Source organism: Eutrigla gurnardus (assembly GCF_963514095.1).
Source record: "Eutrigla gurnardus genome assembly, chromosome: 9".
Classification (NCBI taxonomy): Eukaryota; Metazoa; Chordata; class Actinopteri; order Perciformes; family Triglidae; genus Eutrigla; species Eutrigla gurnardus.
The window spans coordinates 24,068,590-24,089,070 of NC_139923.1; the positions used below are offsets into that span (position 1 = coordinate 24,068,590).

The following is a 20,481-nucleotide window of genomic DNA, read 5'->3' on the forward strand; positions in this document are numbered from 1 at the left end:
GGTGGAGACATAAGGGGAAGCTCCTCTCAATGTGTCTGAATGCTTCAGGAGGGGGTCTCTCCATCGGACATATGATAAATGAGAGGGTTTGGCGTCCCGCAGGGTATTCAATCCAAGCTAATATCAGAGGGAGTCCCAGACCGGCCCTGGAATCTGGACAGGAGGGGGAACTGTGTGACGGCATGTTTGACACCCTGACAATCAAGGAGGAACTAAAATTGTTGACAAATGGAGAAGATAGCTACGCTATCCTAGGGAGGCGACGAGTTACACAGATGTTCGGACATCCAGGCTAATGACTCACAGAATGCATTGGGTGGCACATGACTACTCAGCTTTCAGCTGAGCTATTTAAAATTTGGCCTGGTGCTCATGATAGTTACAAGAGCACCTAGCCTTCTTCAGTGCAAACTACTAAGAAAGTGCATATAATAAAATAAAATAAAGTAAAATAAAATAAAATAAAATAAAATAAAATAAAATAAAATAAAATAAAATAAAATAAAATAAAAAAAAATAAAATAAAAAAAAATAAAATAAAATAAAATAAAATAAAATAAAATAAAATAAAATTAAATTAAATTAAATTAAATTAAATTAAATTAAATTAAATTAAATTTAAAATAAAATTAAATACAATTAAATTAAATTAAATTAAAATTAAAATAATTAAAAATAAAATAAAATAAAATAAAATAAAATAAAATAAAATAAAATAAAATAAAATAAAATAAAATAAAATAAAATAAAATAAAATAAAATAAAATAAAATAAAATAAAATAAAATAAAATAGAATGTCAGTTGGGATCTTTTCCCATCTGCATTTTGACTAATTTCTTCCTCTCCATCCATCGGTCATAAAAGCTGCGATATCAGCTCTATTTTACAAATCCATTTCTGGTATGAGATTTGATTATTCTGCAAATTGCCTTGTCAGGGACGTAGAAAATATCGCTGCAAGAATATCCCATAAATAAAAGCTCCCTGACAGACCAACCAGAGAAGCAATTCTCTTTAAATTAACCTTTCACATCTGGATTGAAGCATATAATTTGCAGTTCATGGACTTGAAGTATCAGCGTCGACTGACACAGAAAGAAAACCAACCTGTTCCAGGCGACTGATCCCGATACTCTCTGCATTTCCCCCAGCGCTGCCAGCAACAGGGACGATTTCCCACAACCCACCTGGCCCACAATCATCGTCAGCTTACCTGCAGTAAAGGAACCAGGTAAGTAAGAGAAGTAATAGACAAACAAACAAACAGGAGAAACCGAGGAGGAAGATTGTTAATCACACTGCCTGGCGCTCACCAAAAGGGATCTTGATGTCCACGTTAGAAAGTGTCGGTGGTCCATCTGTCCACGTGAAATAGCCGCTCGTTATCTGAGGAAAAGCAAAGCACAGACTCAAATGTCAAGCTCAGATTGACTCACAGTCAACATGCCATCCGCCTCCAGCGATGCAGAGTGAGGCAATAACACGTAAATGTGTCTTCATTCTTATTCACTTCATGCAGGATAATCCTGTTATTCACTTAAGTGATAGAGATTCATTGAGCAGGCAAATCACTGCAATTTTCCAAATTTTCCAGAGATGGACATATTCCTACTTTTCCTTAAAAATCTCAAAAAATGTTGATCGCTGGTGTGCAAAATATTGTGTACAATGCCTAAATGATCTTGTGATGACGTATCCTCGTGGCGAGTTAATTCAACTTTCAAAATGTTGTTGAAGGAATGAAGGAGAGAAATCAGTCTCCATTCAGAAGAGTTAGATATTAAGGATACAGAAAATACTCTAAATAATGTAGATGAAAACTAAGGTCTGGCATTCTTGCAAAGTCCAAAAATTCTTCTTCTTTTTTTTTTTTATTATGCTTGCTATCAACTGATCAATAGTGTATCTAGATTGGAGCTGAATCCAGCTGACATAACCACTACACCAGCGTGTTTCCCTATGCATGATATGATTTATGATTTTAAATTTCTATCTTTAAATGCTTTACAGAGAAGGGTAAAACATTCCCTTTTGATTGAAATAATTCACAATAACTTTTTAAACCTATAACTTCTTTTGGATTATTTTTGGACTGATTTTAAAGTTCGTAACAAAACCAGCAGATGAACTGTGTTCGCCCCATTAACTCACTCAGTGTGATTTGAAATGTCTGACCTTTAAGATGAGGTCAAATGTCCAGAATTGTGAACTCCAACGTCACCACTTATTTGGTGGAGGATGACCTGCTCTGTCCTTTTATCCTCCTCACCTTGATACAGATGTCTTGGTCCACGTCCTGGGAGGGTCTGTCCCCCACATGGTCCCCATGTGAGCTGTAGTTGTTCCAGTCGTCCCTCGGGGGGCGCTTCCGGTTCACCACCTTCAGAGGCTTGAGGTGTCGGGACAAAGAGGAGGAGGAGGAGGAGGATGAAGGGAAAGGTTTAGAGGATGACTAGAGGAGGGTTGTGTAACATCGGGCACAAAGGACAAAAGGGGTAAATGGTGATATTAATAGGAAGACAATAAGGTGGAGGAAGAAAAGTATAAGAAACCAATTCTGTCTACATTGCGTTAATGAAAAACCCCCAAAAAACCTGCGTGTACTTGTACTTACCACAGCCTGGTATCTATTTTGGTTGAGATTGTTGGAGCCAGAAGTTAACGTCACCCTGGGCTCTTGTTCATCTCCGATCTCATCGCTTGAGAAAAACTCACTGAGCTTCTGAACACTGCAGATCAAACGGAGAGAAACGGAGGAATCAGAAGTCACAAATGATAGAAAACAAATGTAAATAAACTACCTAAATGAGAAAAAAACATCTAAATCGAACTACTAAATGTGTGCTAAATGTCTGATTATTATTAAAATAGCATTATGAAATGAGAATGCTTCTTGAAACATGGAACGTCTCAGTCCACAGGAAGAGGATAAACTGAATCTAAACTGTGAACTTGTTTTAATCCTCTTGTCTGACAGAGTGTGTCAGATCACACTGTCCTAAAATAAACATCTCAAAAGGATCAAATGCAGATTTCACATTCAAAAGAATGCAGTTAAAAACAAGATGCTTACATCAGCACAAGTCCACCAGCTAGTCTCCTAGAGTCCCATAAAGGGAGTGTGTGATGTCAGTTTCATCACCCCGCTCGTTACACTCCCGGCCCTGTGATCGTTTTCGCGGTCGCTTAGGTGGAGATGATGATGATTCAAACGGACTCGCTCTCGTTGCCTCGTCGTCTCGGGGAACGGAGTTCTGCTTGGTTGACGCTATGAGACGCCCTCAGAGGACCGCTTTAATCTTTTCAGCAGTAAAAGAATTCATTCTTGATTTTGTTAATGATCCTTTATTAATTGTAGTAATCTAGAAGGCACACATAATCACCTCAGGCAGAGTAGTAGAAGCCAAATGTTGAAAATGAATTGATTTTGTGTCATTTGAATGTCTATTTAAATATTTTGCACACATTCTTGTAGATCAGGTGAATACTTTTAATGTTCTTCCCTTCAATATTTACAGTTTGGTTATGAACAAATTAAATTAAGCCTAAAATTTACCTTAGAAAATAATGTTTTTTTGTTTTTTGCTCTCGTTTTCTACAAAAGTGTATCATCTGGCGTCGTTTAACACTCCTTCCTGCAGATTGAAGCATATGGTTGATCATTTATATCCTAGCTGCCTTTCATACTGTAGATCTGTAAAATCTAAGGACTTCCTCACATGGGCAGTTATTAACTTAAGCAGTAATGGAAGGAGAGAGAGAGATCTGTAACTCTGCAGCACCAGATGACTGGAAAACTAATTGTGAAGCTAATTGCTGAAGATAAATAGGCACAACATTCCAGACCGAGAGACAAGCGCACCAAAACACAAGGAAGTGAAACACTGCGTTTCGGGAGCGCAGGCTGATCCAATAACGACTGCAGGAAAAGGTCGAGAGTTTCATCTATATAACGTCGCCTTTCACTAATCTGTTTATTGTCAGTAGTGTTTCTAACATCTCCTTCCGAAGCGTTTCCTCACCAATAAACACTCAAAAACAAAAACAAACCTGGAGGTTATGAGATTCTGTCATTTATTAAAAGAATCCACATGAGGATGATAAATGCTGCTGTAAAAATAGATATATTTGAGTTTCTCACCTAACAAGAGCCTTGACGGTGGAGCGTACCACGCTGGAGAGGAGGAAGAGGGGGGTGACCAGGATGTGGAAGAGGGACAGCGAGGCGAAGGCCACGGCCGGGGAGAGGTTGGTGTCCTCGGCGACGTGAACGTGGACCACGAACGTCTGCAGGAGGAGAGGAGGCACACAATGGTTATCTGATAGACAGTCAAGGTCTGTTCAAGGTCGAACCAGTGAAGACAAGTTATCAAGTTGCTCTTGAACTTGACTAGAGCAACAACAAAAAGAGCACTTGTCTACTTCCGTCGTGTAATATCTCCCCCTCTCCTTGGTATCAGGACTTTTTCCAATTTGTCGCCACTCGAGTTCCAACTATGAAGGACTTCTATAAATACAGGCGGGATTTAATGTGATGTCAGAGATCCCGCCGCTGTGTCACTGTGAAATGTCACCCAACACTGGCTCTGCTCTGCCCTCCACACAGTGGTGCTCCGTTTACTAGACTAGAAGCATCTTCAGGGAACCATGTTAGAGCTCAAATATATACTCACCGTCAACACAGCTGCAATGGGAATAGCTGCATTCATGAAAACTGAAAGCAGAAGAGAGACAGACAGGAGGATATAAAGGTGTTTTACAAGACTACAGTGAAATATGAACTATTTCCTCTATTAATTCTTACAAAAAAAGCAGTACTTCATCCATGTCAACTCACATTATTCTGTTAAAATATAGTTTTTTTATGTTTTACTTCAATGCACTGATTACTTGGTTAAACATGAAAATCAACATCCTTTTGATTTCATAAAAACTGAGACTCAAAAATACATGATTGGTGTTGTTCTGTTACACCAGCATCTGCCAGGTAATCACAATATTCTGTGGAGGGACATTTATGACTCACATTATTTTCTATGACCCGTAAAATCAAAATGTCATGAAATATTATGGAAAAGGTGGAACAAACAAGTTTATTCTCGGGGTGAGAGTGCAGTCTCATCTTTGCACTGATGGTGAATATATCTTGGTTTCTATTACTGTCATTAAATTGTTCTGTTCCATTACTCCTGTCAGGCGGGGAAATTGCTCGCTCCTCTTAAATCTGCACTTAGAGATGGGACACAGTCTATTAGAGGACTGGAGCCTCGGAGACTGCAGCCACTGTTCACCTTGAAGATGATAAGTCAGCAATCTGTCCCAAACAAATAAGTATTGAGTGATCCTATTGTACAGCGAGGCTGATTGCAGTACAATATTCCACGATAGTCGTGCCTCAAACAATAGTTTCCTTTACATTCGGTTATTTATAAACTTATATGTTCAATTAAAGATGTTGATGGGAAATTGTGGAGTTCAATTAAGGTTGAACGACAAGTGAAACACAACAGTTTTTATGTAAATAGTGATGTAACGCCATGTGACTTTTTTCTTTCTGCGATATTATAAAAGATGTGCAAATATGAGAGAAGTTCAGCGTAGAAAAGAAAGTGCTTTACTGGATATGGATGTGTAGAGAGCGAAGGCCTGCAGGCTGGTGAGCTCTTTGCACCGGGTTCCCTCCACACTTTCACAGAAGATGTGTTCCCAGGCGTACAGCTTCAGCAGCTTGATGCCCCGCAGCAGCTCGTTGGTCTTTTTCAGACGTTCACTGGAGTATTCCTGCGAGTGAACTTTGATTAAATCACCCAAAACACATCAAGAGGTGCAGCCAGGAGGACGGCATGAGCGTAATCACCTCGACTTCCTGGGTTCAACTGCCAATATCTTTTTCCACAGTATAGAGGAAACAGAATTACATTTGACTGGACTTATTGAATACTTTGTGGCGGTAGGAAGCAGCACAACGGCTCACGGTGAGATATATAGTGTGATTGAAAACATTTTGTGGTTTCTTCTATGGGTGAAATAAATGTTTAATTCCCTTATGGGATAATTATGTTATGAGGTGACCAGCTAAGTGTGTGTGTGTGTGTGAGAGAGAAGCATGTGATGTCATGATCATAAATAGTGTGAGATTTCATTTTGAACAATAAATGTTGGTTCTAGAGTAAAAGTCAGGGGCATCACCAAAGTTATTTCATCCTCGGGGGCTCATGATTTTTATGCACCAATCCAATATTGAGATATTTAACCCTGGACACTATATATATATAAAAAATAATAACTCACCAGGGTGCTCTTTTGTGTTTGGGACAGCTTCGTGGCCACAAAGTATTGTACGGGAGCTAACACAGCGATGACGGTGGCTCCGATCAAGGCACTGATTCCCAAGAGGTAGTAGAGCAGGAAGACTCCCACAACGATCTGAGAGTGGAAGGCATGAGGATCAATGAAGGCAAATACATTTTAACTGGAAAATGTGGAGTGAAAGATTTCCAAGGCGGCGGTCTTCAGTTACACAACGTGAGAATGACGTAACTGGAACGCTGACGTTCAAACGATTAAGTGAAGGAATTTGCAAAACAGCACATCTCTATGTCTCTCTCTCTCTCTCTCTCTCTCTCTCTCTCTCTCTCAGGAATCCCCAGGACACACCAGATGGAGAAGGATGTGACATTTCACACTCTCACACCCCCCATCCTTCATCTGTCACATGATAATGCACGCCACTGGGGACGAGGTGGGTTATGGGTAAAATAACAGCAGGTTATGAGCGGATTTTTTTGTTTTCTTCAGGTTAGCAATGGCCTTAGTAACCATGGCAATTAGCATGGCAATGTACTTTGTGGAGCCACCAACCCCCTTTCAGTTTCTGTCAGCTTCTCACATTATTCCCACCTGATTAAAGCGTTCATTCGCTGCACACAGTAACACACAGTAACACACAGTGTCATTATTCCCTCTAATACCCAGACCTAGCTTTCCCTCAAGAGCTACTGTCGTCCACTTGAGACCTCTTTGGGGTTTTTTTCCATGGTCACTTTCCCCAAAAGTCTACAGACATGGTAGCGGCTATATTTAGGCAAAGTCTTAATGATTTGCATGCATGCACCTCCACTCTCTGGCTCTGAGGGTAAATAAATTACAAATATGCAGCAGCAGGTCAATATTGCAACATGCATTAAATTGATTTTTATGGATAAAATTGGAGAGGCCAGATGGAAGGAGAACAAATAGAGCAGGTAAATATGACAACTCCAGATTCAACGACATGGCAGTATATTCAAATAGTTGCTGAAATGGTATTTTCATGATTTACCAGGACGTCTGATTTCAACTCTACTTTCTCCGATATGACAACATTGATTATAAAGTAAATGTCATGGATGTGGTGTCATGAATTACACAATCCATCTAGAGAACAGATTGCAAAGGTCACAGGATCGCAATCGACTGCACACACTTGGAGTAAATATTCTCTAACTCCCACAGGGGCCATAACAGCTGAGGCTCCTCTGAGTCCTCGCATCCCTCTATATAAGCCTTTATTCTCCACATGAGCGTAAAGTGAGCTTTGCCCAATGAACTGTGAGCCTGGCGAGAAAAGACAACATGCAGCACAACACAAAAAAAAAAAGAAATATGGTCTAATAAAAACCTTTGAAAAGTTTAACACAAATGCAATGCAATAATAGAGAGGCAGCAAAGTGGCCAAAATAACATGAAAGTAACTCTAACTGGCAACATACGGTTAAAGCAAACTCTACTCCATTAAGTCTTGAGAAAAACTCAAGACTTAATGGAGTAGACAGACGTGTTTCTCACCTGTACTGGCATGGCCCACAGGTTGGGACAGAGGAAGAAGAACCACATGAGCTGGTTGGTATCTATGGCAACCAAATTACAGATCTGCGCGACGGTCAACTCGCCCATGGACATGTTGGAGGTGCACAGACGCATGATCTTGTTGTAGATTTTTGTCTGGCGAGAGGGAAACCACATTCACATCCATGTGGACAAACAGTAGAACTTCAATAAATTACTTATGTATACGTTAAATGGAGTATTTCCTTTACCTGTATGGCCCCACGCAGGTTGATGCCCGTCTCGATGGCCACATAGTAGGAGGCCTGGAGGAAGGTCCTCTGCAGGAGCAGGGCGAAGAAGAGCAGCACAGCCAGCACATATGCATTCTCCAGGAACTCCTTGGAGGAAATGAAATAGATCCCCAGCAACTTCTTGTGGATGCATGGCCAGGTAGGGAGACGGGGAGAGAGAGAGAGGTATCGACCAGTTTATCATTGCTAGACAGGCAGGGGCCTCGGCAAGGTCGGCCACACAAGCTGAACTCTGGGAGATTGGATTCAACTCTGCCAGTAACTTCCAATTTCTCATCACTTCGAGAGCCGAGGGCAGCCCATTTAAAGTATGATTTCTATTTCAGAGCAGGCTACGACTCAAACACACATCAAACTGTATCATCGCACGGCAGATATGTGGGGAGGAAACTGGAAACCACATAAGAATGTGGCTCGGCTACAGGAGACGGACACGTATCTCCCTCAAAGATGAATTAATTAGGTGGAGGTAGAGATCATTCACTCAATTATTGATTAGAAATGTGCCTCACTCATCCTTGAAATGCATTTTCTTTCTCATCCAACTGCCAAAAACACACGTCTGACTCCATCTAAGACCCAGAAACACAATCGTGCAACAGTCTCATTGGTTCGGTGTCACTATTTTACAAAAAGGGATGTTTTCAGTCTGCATAGAGCATTTCTGTTAACCATTTTCCAATTAATGTTTAATATTCCACTGGCTCGCGAAGGATGGGAATTCCAAACGAGTTATTCTTACGGTTGGATGCCTGAGAGGCTGTCTGGTAACACAGTGTGGAATCTAGCCAGCAATAAGCCTCATTAACATTTAATGAGGAATAGATTAGTATACACTGTCAGGGCAGGTAGGTGGGAGAGTGGCGTCATAAACTCAGTCTCATCAAACTGTGACAGTCCGTCGTGTCTGCTCACGCTGCTTTGGTCGGTTTCTGAATTCCTTCAGTTATCTGTTTATTTCATTTAATTTAACACCTACGTTTTCTCAGAAATAGTTTACTTTCACCTCCTGTACCAACCAATCTCGGGACTTTACTGGTTATGTCTTTTTATTAGTTTTGTTTATTTCACATGAGAGATTTCGGTCTGTTCTAATGTTGTCAGCACTCTGTAAAAAGTGGTCAAACCACACACACAGCCCTGAGGAATCTCTTAATAAATGAGGACTACTTTTTCCCAAACCTTTCATTTAGAGCTGCTAAATTAGTCATGAGTATGTAATCCTAGTTTTTTAGGGCTTTAAGACAGAACATAGGGATACAATAATGGGTAAAAAAAAAAGAAGCAGTTAAAGAAAGAGATGTAGCTAAACAACAAACACACAAATGTAAAAAAAGATGAGACAGGGCTATTTAAATAATAATCTGAATGATGCAATAATCAGTTCAACACTTTAGTGTGATGTGGCAGCACACACAAAAGAAAAAAAACAAATCTGGGGGAATGGGTCGTATTACTGATGTTATAACAAATTGCTAGCAATAAAGAAGGTGACATGCTTGCATTCTTTGAATATATTTTTAAATAATAATAATGTGACCAGTGAAAATGGATAACAAGTTCAGTAACTCATGTGTGTCAGAGTGGTCGACCCCTCACCGGCTGCTGAATGGTGCGGTTGTCCTTGCTGATGTGGTGGACGATGCCGGAGATGCAAAGAGGGCCGGCGAAGCCCAGCAGGTCGGCCAGGAAGCGGAATGTGATGCTGAGGATGAGAGGTCTGCCGAATGCTTTCCTCAAGGCCTGCCAGATGGACTTCGGGCCCTGGGGTACTGTGCCCTGAGGGCTCTGAGGGACGACGGAAAAAAGGGGGTCAGAGCAGGAAATATAGCTGCACGCTGAGTGAATATGTTGAGAAATGATGTCGAATGGTGAATATCGGCAGTGACTGAATAACAACCCAATTCAAAAGCCTTGCATACTTCTCAATCTAAATATAAATCACCATCAATCAGAACATTTCAGCTACTAAAGAAGGCTGCAGTTGAAGCTCTAAACTGGTTTGTACAACACAAAGCAACGTCTCTGTGGAGGTGTACTGGCAGCACAAGAAAAGAAGAGGCCGCTAACAGGGCAAGACGAAGTGAATGCTTGGAGATAAAAGCTGACAGTGGCTCCACTACTGCAACAGAAACATGAAAAATTAGGTCACGTTCAGGCCTCCCATCCTCCCCGCTGCTGCTGCTGCTGCATCATGGGATGTGATGATTAATGACGACTTTCACAGTGGAGCTCGGGCAGTCGTGTTTAACTGCTCTGTAACAAATGATGCTGGAAAACCACCACAGTGATGCAGAGGATGAGGATTAAACACACAGGTTGAGGGTTCTTTTACCAGCGGAGCTACTGATCTTTATTTATAATGATTGACGACATCCAAGATTTATTAACGTCACAACAAGACAACAGTTTGCGTTCTTCGATTTAGCAATGATCAGGAAAACATCTGGACTTTCCCGGTGCAGTAAACACTCCCAGAACATTTCCTGTGCGTATATGTGTGAACACGAACAGAACTGTGAGAACAGAAGTGACCGTTCACATGTTTCTCCATCTTTCCATTCGAGCCTCCGTACGGAACATGTGTCACTCTGCGCGTCACGCACACAAACAAACACACACAAACAAACACACACACGTCCTTTCTTTGTACCTTGGGTTCAAGCGAGAAAGGAAGGAGGATGTTCCTTCTCACACACGCAGAGTGAAACTAGCTTCCCATGAAAGTGCAGTGCTTTCACTCCCACAGGGGTCGGGATGTCGCCTCGTTCACAGTAGAATGGGAACGACCCGCCGCCTCCAGGCTTTCCCTCCTTAATGCCCACCCACCACCTCTCCACTGGGATCTCTCGGTCGCTCTCATCCCTCTCTCCTACCGGAAAGGAAGCGGGGTTGCGTTCACACCGGACGCACATGTGCAGCAGTGACGAATCTCGTGACCTTCCAAACACTGGAAAACTCTGACCTCGAACAGGAGGCCCTTCAACTCTGACAGCTGACACGTGCACGGAGAGGCAGAAGAGGGAGAGGAGAGACGAAGAAACGTCGCTGGTTTGGACTCAATCGATCAGAAGGGAAAAACTGCCTTGGGTTGAGTGCAATGTGGGAAAAGAGAGAAGGGTTTCTACTGTATTCTCTATCAAACATCCTCATGATTTCATTTCATCAAAACAACCCAATCCTTGTTGTATTGAACAGCATCCACCCACTCACTCACCCACTTTCCATACAATCACAGGGAGCTCAAGTATTCCAGCATGCAAGAGATGAGACTCCCAAGAGTCTATCATCATTTTCATCTTCTGGTTCACTACATCTGCATGTCTTTTGACTGCTAGAGGAAACCCACGAACACAGAGGGACGACTCCCGGCCAGCAGGTCTGAGATAAATAGGGCAACAAGTGCGTGATGTGGACTTGTTTCCAAACGCGGGGCGATTTAAAAGGACGGAGATTACGCTGGAACTTGTGCGTGTTGAAAGGCACTGTGACATTTCAGTGTTTACACTATTGAATAATCATCTCTGTGAAGTCTGAACATAGTTTAATGGTCCCAGTTCCGTCGGGGCTGAGCCACCACAGGACAGAGATCAACAGCTGTACCAGAAAAAAACAAAGACGACGCCGCGAGATTCCCAGATCACTTCGTGCACATGTCAAACTGTCCAACAGCCATGCGACGTTACAAACACGCAATTTAATAAGACGGTTAAACTAACAAAGGGGCTCAAAGTGATGCGAAGTGGGGCCAAACAGGCTGAACTCTAAGCTCTTACGTAAATACTTCTTTCCTTATTTGTGTCTTTCAGTCAGAGATCCAACTTGATCCCCACATGAGTATTCTTTAAAATAACAAACGCCTTCACATGCAGACATTTGCTTCTTTAACATTTCCTTTCTGACAAAAGGTCAACACGGGAGAAGCAGCCCAATATTAACGCTCACTTTATTCTTTCCAACATACAATCTTCCTCTACTTTATTTCTCCACCGGTGCTTTCTACATCCACTGCTATCTATTCAGCACCGATGACGCAAATAATTGAATAGCGCTTTTGTTTTCCACCACTTAGTGAAGCTTTCAGATAAAAATAATCACATCTCACATTTGAAAAGAGCTCAAGAGACTGTCACAATGGTTGTAATTACAGAATGAGCCCTCCAGTTTCTGTGCAAATGCACCTGGTAATGGAACAGCAGGAACTTAAGCGATGCTCCTACTATATGAAGCGATGAATCGTGGTTTTCATGTGACACCAGACCGTTCACTCGCTGCCTCACCTTCTGGTCTTCGAACGCCTTGCGTAGCTTGATGTAGTTGGTGAGGGCTCTCATGGCGATGGGCAGTTTGCCGATGACCTTGAGGTCGATGGGTCGTCTGTGAGCGGCGGTGATGAAGGTGTTCATCCACCAGTAGGTGGCTTTGGACAACAGGTTGACGAACGGCTGCAGGAAGCGGACGCCCAGGTCCTGGAGGTCCTCCGGGGGCTTCACTTCTGTGGGGTTGGCGAAACACATGTAGCGCTGCGATAAAAAGGAGACAAGGTTCAGTTATTATTCCACTCACTGTGTCCTCCGCAGTGTCCCGGATGTCGATGGGGAATATAAAACCACGCAACCACTGATTAGACGAAACAGAAACATCAGCTCGGAGATAATAAGTATAATTTTTCTGCATGGATATGCAAAGCTGCAACACAATGGATATGGCAGCTGAAAACACTCTTATTAGTGGCATTGATTATAGCTGCAGAAGGATAAATTGTCTCCATTGTGTAATAATTACAGTCGATGCAGGTTTTAAGCTTCATGTAAACTAAGTCACAGATGTATTACAGAATACAAACAATTACAATAAGATCATATAAATATCATTTCATTATACTGGAGGTACTCTGTTGCCATGGTTTTCTTTTCAAATCAGTCAACATTCTCCATTTGCGTTTTACAAATGTTTTGTAGTGTATTAATTAGCTGAAATCAATTGGAAGGATGAGCAGTTTGTGATGATGGAAGCCAATCATAACCAAATCATACAAACAATTAATTGCTATGAAAGTTTATTTCAAATGTACGGATAAATGAGCTACATATGATACAGCAAAAAACAAAGTGTTTCAACAGATTGAGTGCCGGGCATGATGGGAGAATCCCTTTCAGAGGAAACGAGGGGAAAAGTGTACGCCATGTTCAAAAAGGCTTAGACAACTGAAAACGTCTGCTGTGCAATCAATACAATGCAGCCATGAAATGACAAGATAATTACATAAAGGTCATAAATATAAAGATAGATTTGAGTGTGGCACCAAGCCGGCACACCATTGAAATACATATGAGACGGATTCATAAAGCTGAGAGGAGGTTGCATTTTTGCTCGTTTAAAATGCGTAGCTTTAGGAATGGCAAAGTCCGGCTGTCAACCAATCGGTTCACCGATTTCTCAACAGTTGGATGGATTTCTGTGGAATTTTGTAGATGGATTCATGGTCCCCAGAGGATGAAGCGTACTGACTTAAGTGATCCCCTGTCCTTTCATCAGGCATCACCATGACATTTATTTATGTTTAAATAATGATTTTGGTAAGAGCTATTTTGTGACTCCTTCACTTTGAGTTGCAAAATCCATCACTATGACATCAAGATAAACACGACTTTCCTAACTTTGTGACAAGGAAAAGCAAATGTAGCATCATTTAAATCAACCTTTTTTTTATACAGCTTTAACAAATAAGTGACACAACTTTATACATGAGACCATATAGACTCACCCGTCCCAGGATGACGTTGATCTCCACAGCTAGTAGGAGTCCGTACAGCAGCACCAGCAGTCCGGTGATGCAGTAGCGCAGCTGCCCCAGGCCGATGCCGTGCTGGGTGTACTTGGCGAACTTGATGGTCTTCATGGTGAAAGCCAGCAGCCAGTAGATCAGCAGGGCTGAGGAGATTCAGCAGGGATCAGAACAAAGACAGCAGAGCACTGGCTGAGCCAAGAGCCAAATAGACGGGCTGTATTATTAATAATGTTCACCACTTTGAAACTGGATATCTATATCTCTAAATCTACACCTGTCTCTATTTCTATATTATGAAGAGTATCTATACCATGACAATAGCGGCAGCGTGCATGCCAACAGTAGAGTCTCAATTTAGGAGATTAATTTCTGTTCATGCATTGATGACCCCGGCACCGCTCCATCACATCAAGAGACTGTGATATGGAGCCTAGAAGCCAAAGGGGGCTCAGCGGCGAGATGGGAGTAGAGAGTGAAGCATCGATGGCTCAACACAGAGGAGATAATGATGCGTGAGGAGGAGAAGAGTCGAAAGAGAAGCACACAGGGTGATCATTAGGCGGCAAACATGGGACAATAGTAGTAGAAAACTGACTAAGAATACATCTGATCTCTTAATTGACCGATCTTTCTGCAGAAACTAGAGATATTCTAGTTTTCTCTAGATACAGGATACTGAATTTGAGAATACTGTACCTAATAGGAGTTTGGGGAAGTTGGAGGTCTCGATGTTATGATAGTAGATAATAGAGGTGATGCCAGCCATGAAGGCCAGACCTGCAGGCATGTACAGGTGGAGGTGGAGGGATTGGCTGAACCTGCGAATGAAAACCAGAGCGTAGAGGAGGGAAAAGTGAGTCGGCACAAAATGCATCTTCATCAATCTTCAGCGCCCGTGAAGTGACAGATGGAGAGCTCCTCTATTGCTTTCAGCAACAATCACTCTTGCATGAATGTGCCTCCAGTCTGCAGAAATGGCGGATCAACAGTAATCCAGAGTGTTTACTGGACCGACTCACACGGCTACATTAGACAACAACAACATACGCATATGGCTCATAGAGGTGATGGGGGATTTAAAGAGAGGAAGGGCAGAGGTGGATTCTCTATCCAGCCATGTGTTTCTTCATGCTCAAACTCTAAATGACATTTTCCTCAGGGACAAAAAGGTTTATAAATGGATGCTGGATTTGAAGGTAGAGGAGAATCAAACATATTGGAAATAAAGACACATTTGTAAGACTCACTCTTCTTAAGGCTTAACCATTAAACGGGGGTTTTCTTTCTCAAATACAATTCTCAAAAGAATATGAATTTGTGAGCAATCGACAAGTAGCTGCATATTTTATACTAATATTTAAAATACATAAATATGAATTAAATCAATTATAAACCAACTGTGAATATTAGCTGGAGAAATATGTATTTTTAAAAACTGCACTGGGAGTTGAAGTGGAAACTTTAACAGGGTATTTGCTTGAGGCTGTTATTTTTGATTGGGGACCCATGAAGCATGAAGCGCATGGCAACGGCGTGTTGCATCGTCAGAGCCATTATTTATCATTTGGAGATGAAGTTAATTCAGCTTGCCACGTTTTTAAATAGTCTTCGATTAGATGAAGCATGAATCAACTCTAGCTAACACTCACATTGTCAGTGTCAGGTGTTCATAAAGGACTTACACTTGCAGGTTAGTGACGATGCCCTCTGCAATCTCACAGACGAGGATGAAGAGCAAGATGAAGGTGAGGAGCCAGCGCAGGTTGTGACCAGGAAAGTGAAGCCAGGTGCTGTGGTGGATGTGGACCTTTGAACTCTGGCTGCCCCAGCCTTGAACATGGGACACAAAATGATTTTTTTAATTTTTATTAAAAGCATCAGGGGTTAAGCAGACGTATTAGAATATGTAATTACAAAGCTTCTCAATACAGTTCTTCTCCCAGTGCAACCTTCAACATTATACATGACAACATGCTTTCACAGCAAGGCTGAATGAAAAGTAAAGCATAAAGGTCTGCTTGGGGTAATAGCAGCCTGACAGGTTCTCTAAGTTCAGACAACTTGTGATATTGTCGCTTTCATTACATCGCTCGATTCTTGGCAAGTGAGCCAGTGAGCCTGGCCAGATGGCTGCTGGCCTTAAACCCGCAACTCAATTATTTGAGCTTTTATTGAGTCTCCGGCTCCTTTGTCCCGTCACTTTGCCAGATGTTGGTCCCGACCCAGACCATAACATAACAATGATTCAGTCATCAAAGCTCCATTTATGTCATTACTGTGAGTCACTGCTGTTATTTGGCACCGTAGCTGTCGGAGAGTTTATCACTCTGAAAGTGTTGGCACAGTGTATCACAAACACACACACACACACACACACACACACACACACACACACACACACACACACACACACACACACACACACACACACACACACACACACACACACACACACACACACACGTACTGTTTGACAGTCCTGGAGCCAGAGTTGAAATGATTAGTCCACAAATCTTTTTTTTGCAGAAATTCCCAAAGATTTGCTGGATATAGCTTCTCAAATATGACTATTTTATAGTTTTCTTCTTTACATGAAAGATCTTCTGGTTTTGAACATCTCAACTTGAACTCTGGGAAACCGTGATGGACATTTTCTACTATTTTCTGCATTATATAGGCTGAATAACTAATTGTTATAATCTAAAAAATTACTCAACAGATTGATTGATAGTGAAATTAATCATTAGCCCAGTGCAATAATCCTCCTGTTGGTGGAATCCACAGTCAACATGAGACAGTGGATTCCACAGCATAACACCGATATGACCATAACTCATGAGCCAGCACTCTAAAGGGCAACACATTACAGTACAAAGCTGCAGGGCAGAATGCAGCGCAGGATACGCTTTAGAGAAGCTTTCACACCCCTGAGGTTTGACAGAGTTGTTAGTGGAAGAAGTTCAGCTCAAGGTGACAGACGGATATAATTGGATATGTTGCATGTTCAGTGAACAACAGGTATGCAGAGCCGCTGTCAAACCGGTGGTGTGAGGCGACCATGTGTCGTCCTGCATGACAGTATTGTGCAGCGGTGTGTGTTGTTGAGCCGTTACACACCGATGATGACGCTGATGGAATGGCCAGCAGCCAGCAAGGGGAGCGACGGAGGTGTAACCTAATGCGAGCATGATGGCATCCCTTTGCCTCTGCACATTCATCACAGGAGTCACATTTGCTCTCAGCACAAAAAATAATATACGTCCTCCGGCAGATTCATATTTCTAACCTTGGCCACGGGACAGCCGACACCTGGAGAGGGTGTTTGAACTCGGAGAAACAAGTGCACAGTCGACCCGGCTCATTCATGGGAGAGGTTTAGTGGAAATAAATGCTTTACAAATAAACGCTCGATAGTTAATTCATCACATAACTACACAAGGTGAAAACTGAGAAGGGCAAATAGAGAGAATGTTGAAGTCCATCAATCTTTGTGTGTTGACACATCATCCGTCTGTGTGTGTGTGTGTGTGTGTGTGTGTGTGTGTGTGTGTGTGTAAAGGGACTGAGGCTCTCACCTCCCGGCGACACTCACCGATGAAGAGGATGGGGAAGGTGATGAAGAGGAGGAAGACATGTGGCACCACGTTGAGTGCATCCAGGAAACAGCCGTTGTTCAGAACCCCCACGTCCACGTTGTAAGCCGCCGAGTTATTCTCGTTCCCACAGAACGCCAGGGACATGGTGGAACCGGGGCTCTGCAGGGGAACCGGCCAGAGGAAGAGGAGTAGCAGGAGGAGGAGGAGGAGGAGGAGAGGACCGGAGACAGAGGAGAGACAGAGATTTTTAAATAGAGACTCTCAGAGCATGTCGTCCTTTCAAAGGGAACACGGACGTTGTCTTCAGTGGATAATTCCCAAAGTGCCTTCTCGAGTCCAGCTTTCCAAATACCGGATCCAAAGCAAGAGGGGAGACAGAGGGAGAGAGGGAAGGAGGGAGGAGGAGGAAGGAGAAGAGATGGGGGGGTCAGAGGCAGTCACAATCCAGTACAGCAGCAGCAGCAGCAGCAGCAGCTCTCTCTCCTCTCCGGCAGGCTAAGCTGCTTTCCCGCCCATGCTGGTGAGAAACATCTGCATCCCGTCCGCCTGCAGTCCTCAGACATCCTCTAAAACTGAAGCTTCCCTTGACGCTGCACTGCTCCGCTGAAATGCATTCAGACACACGCATGCAGAGCTAGAGCAGCGGTGGCATTCTGCAGTGCACCTGCTATTCTTGTCCCTTTGCAAACGAGAGCTCAAAGTCGACCTTGGAAGACGAGAGGGGAGGGAGGGGAGGGAGCTACAGAGCCACTGGAGGTGGGAGGGTGGGGGGTGCAGTGAATGATGAAGCTGGGAAGGAGGGAGAGGAGCGAGAAGCGGGATACAGCTGCTGAGTGAGCAGTGGAAACGCTGAATAAAAAAAAGGTACGTGTGAAGCATGAGCAAGCGCTCCAATCTGAATCCCAACACCACTTTTTTCATGTTTTTACATAACTCAACCTGTCAGTCATTTATAGCTTTGGTTCACGTTGCAGCTACAAGAGCACTAAACAAGAAAGGGCACTGAATACATATGCTGCACACATAAAACACAGTGACATTAAATATGAATCAAGCATTGTGCGTCCGGTCCTGAGGGGAGAAAAGCCCGTCGCAGCCAATAGTAGCCGACTCACTCGGAGGGGATCAGCAAAGAGCAACATGGGAGCAGATTTTAATAATCCATGAACCAACAGGGACAGACGCATGGCCTTTCCTTGCGGGTGGAAATGATTTGTGTTTAATGTAATCCACGCCACGGTGACCTGCACGTAATAACAACAGAGAGATCCGCTCAAATGTAATGAGCGTTTACAAACATGTGCTCAGGCATTCACGTAACATGACAGTACAGTAGAAGATAATGTGTTCGACAGCTCGTAAGTTGTTATAAAAATGTGTGGTGCTTGCAATGCAATTGACTGAATTGAGCAATAAAACAACGTGTGTTCTTCATGGGGACCCACTTCAGAGACGATGTTCAGCCATTTAAATGTAGATGTATTCCATTAACCAACGTCTCTGGGAGGCAAACTGCTGTCCTCCTCTTGACATATAATGCATTTTTCCCTTAGAAATGATAAATGGAGATGCTTCTTACTTTTCCATTACAATGCACTGCATTTTAAGAAGCAGAAACCTGAATGCATGTGAAATTATCTTGTGATTTTGTAATCTTTTAGGCTGTTGTAGCAGAAATATACAGTTGTGATTCACAGTGGAAGTCCATGTAGGTGGACCTTCGATGTGTTTAGCACCCGTCACATCCTCTCACACATTAATTATAATCTTCTTACTCCGAAGGCCGTAATTACATTACCTGACAGTAAACAGTTGGTCCAAACATGGGGGTTGACTAACTAATCCGACGTCACATCAGGAGGAGATCTCAACTAAATGAGAAAGGATTTCATCTCGGAATAGAATGTCAGCATTGATTCCTCAATTAAAGAAAACAGATGTGACATGTCTTTCTTCCTCTCTTCCTTTTTTTTACAGCTGGGAAACAGCTATAGTTCTGGTGGCCTACATCAGAGATACACGCTGTCCATCACTGGATTGCCTGGGGAGTTTTAAGGCTAAGAAAGAGAATAAGAGCAGCAGACATTCATGGCGACTCCCAGAAAGGAAAAAAGGTTAGAAGCTGCAGCGGCAAAGATAAAGAACAATCCTTTCCTGCAATCATTAAATATCAGAAAGGCCCCAAATACAGACTGCCATTGCTATGTGGTGACATCACATCTTTGGTACAGATGGCAACTAAATGCAGGCTAACAGGCTTGAATGTTGTGATTGTCTGTGATGATTTCATTCGTGGGATCAAAGTGAGGGTAAGAGGTGAATGATGAACCAGGTATTGATCAGTGTAAATCTATGTTGGAGGTCTCTCTCTCTCTCTCTGTCTGCACATATTCAAACAGTAATTATCTTTTAGAAATGTTCTCCATCTGGCCGTGATAACGTGTTACCACAATATAACAGCTCAGCCACGAAAACCAACACATCCAATATTTCACACACTCCCAAGAATCCACCTCTGGGAGTGAATGAATGTCAATAATGTATGATTACACATGGATTATTTAACTAACTATGACCTATAATGACTGTAATGATGACGTAATATTAGATAATCAAGGCCTATATATATATATATACTGTGCATGATGGCCTATAACTAAACAGTGCAGCCTACTATTCAAAGTGTGTATCGGCTGTGAGAGACCAGGTGGTACAACCAGCACTTACCGGTTTATATCGTGAGATCATGGTTTCAGCGGCGTTTCCCTCCCAAAACTCTGGAACTCTGTCACATAAGCCGCCTGAAACGGGGTTAAAGGGGTAAGGACAGTCTCATATGTACAGCCGACTTGGAGCTGTCCCACTCGGCGGTTTAAGGGTGGAGGCGAGGAGCTGTCCACGGTGCTGAAGTCGGATACCGAGGAGGAGGAGGAGGAGGAGGAGGAGGGGGCAGATCTTCCACCCGGGGCCACC

At 42.7% G+C, this 20,481-nt stretch overlaps 1 protein-coding gene across 2 annotated transcripts in view; it reads right to left on the reverse strand.

Moving 5' to 3' along the window:
- abcc8 (ATP-binding cassette, sub-family C (CFTR/MRP), member 8) overlaps positions 1-20,403 on the reverse strand; it is a 39,765-nt gene extending 19,362 nt beyond the window's left edge. The window contains exons 1-17 of one of the 2 annotated variants that reach the window (XM_084018059.1): positions 20,236-20,403; positions 17,505-17,667; positions 15,595-15,742; positions 14,609-14,730; positions 13,889-14,055; positions 12,402-12,644; positions 9,721-9,909; positions 8,080-8,241; positions 7,829-7,984; positions 6,293-6,427; positions 5,620-5,782; positions 4,675-4,715; positions 4,143-4,288; positions 2,616-2,730; positions 2,271-2,390; positions 1,315-1,387; positions 1,109-1,214 (exon numbers count right to left, since the gene is read on the reverse strand). In XM_084018059.1, the coding sequence (XP_083874185.1) occupies positions 1,109-1,214; positions 1,315-1,387; positions 2,271-2,390; positions 2,616-2,730; positions 4,143-4,288; positions 4,675-4,715; positions 5,620-5,782; positions 6,293-6,427; positions 7,829-7,984; positions 8,080-8,241; positions 9,721-9,909; positions 12,402-12,644; positions 13,889-14,055; positions 14,609-14,730; positions 15,595-15,742; positions 17,505-17,667; positions 20,236-20,256 (2,270 nt within the window). In that variant the 5' untranslated portion in view covers positions 20,257-20,403. Of the gene's footprint in view, positions 1-1,108; positions 1,215-1,314; positions 1,388-2,270; positions 2,454-2,615; positions 2,731-4,142; positions 4,289-4,674; positions 4,716-5,619; positions 5,783-6,292; positions 6,428-7,828; positions 7,985-8,079; positions 8,242-9,720; positions 9,910-12,401; positions 12,645-13,888; positions 14,056-14,608; positions 14,731-15,594; positions 15,743-17,504; positions 17,668-20,235 lie in introns of both variants that reach the window. The other variant, XM_084018058.1, reaches the window with a different exon arrangement.
- Positions 20,404-20,481: the final 78 nt, after the last annotated feature.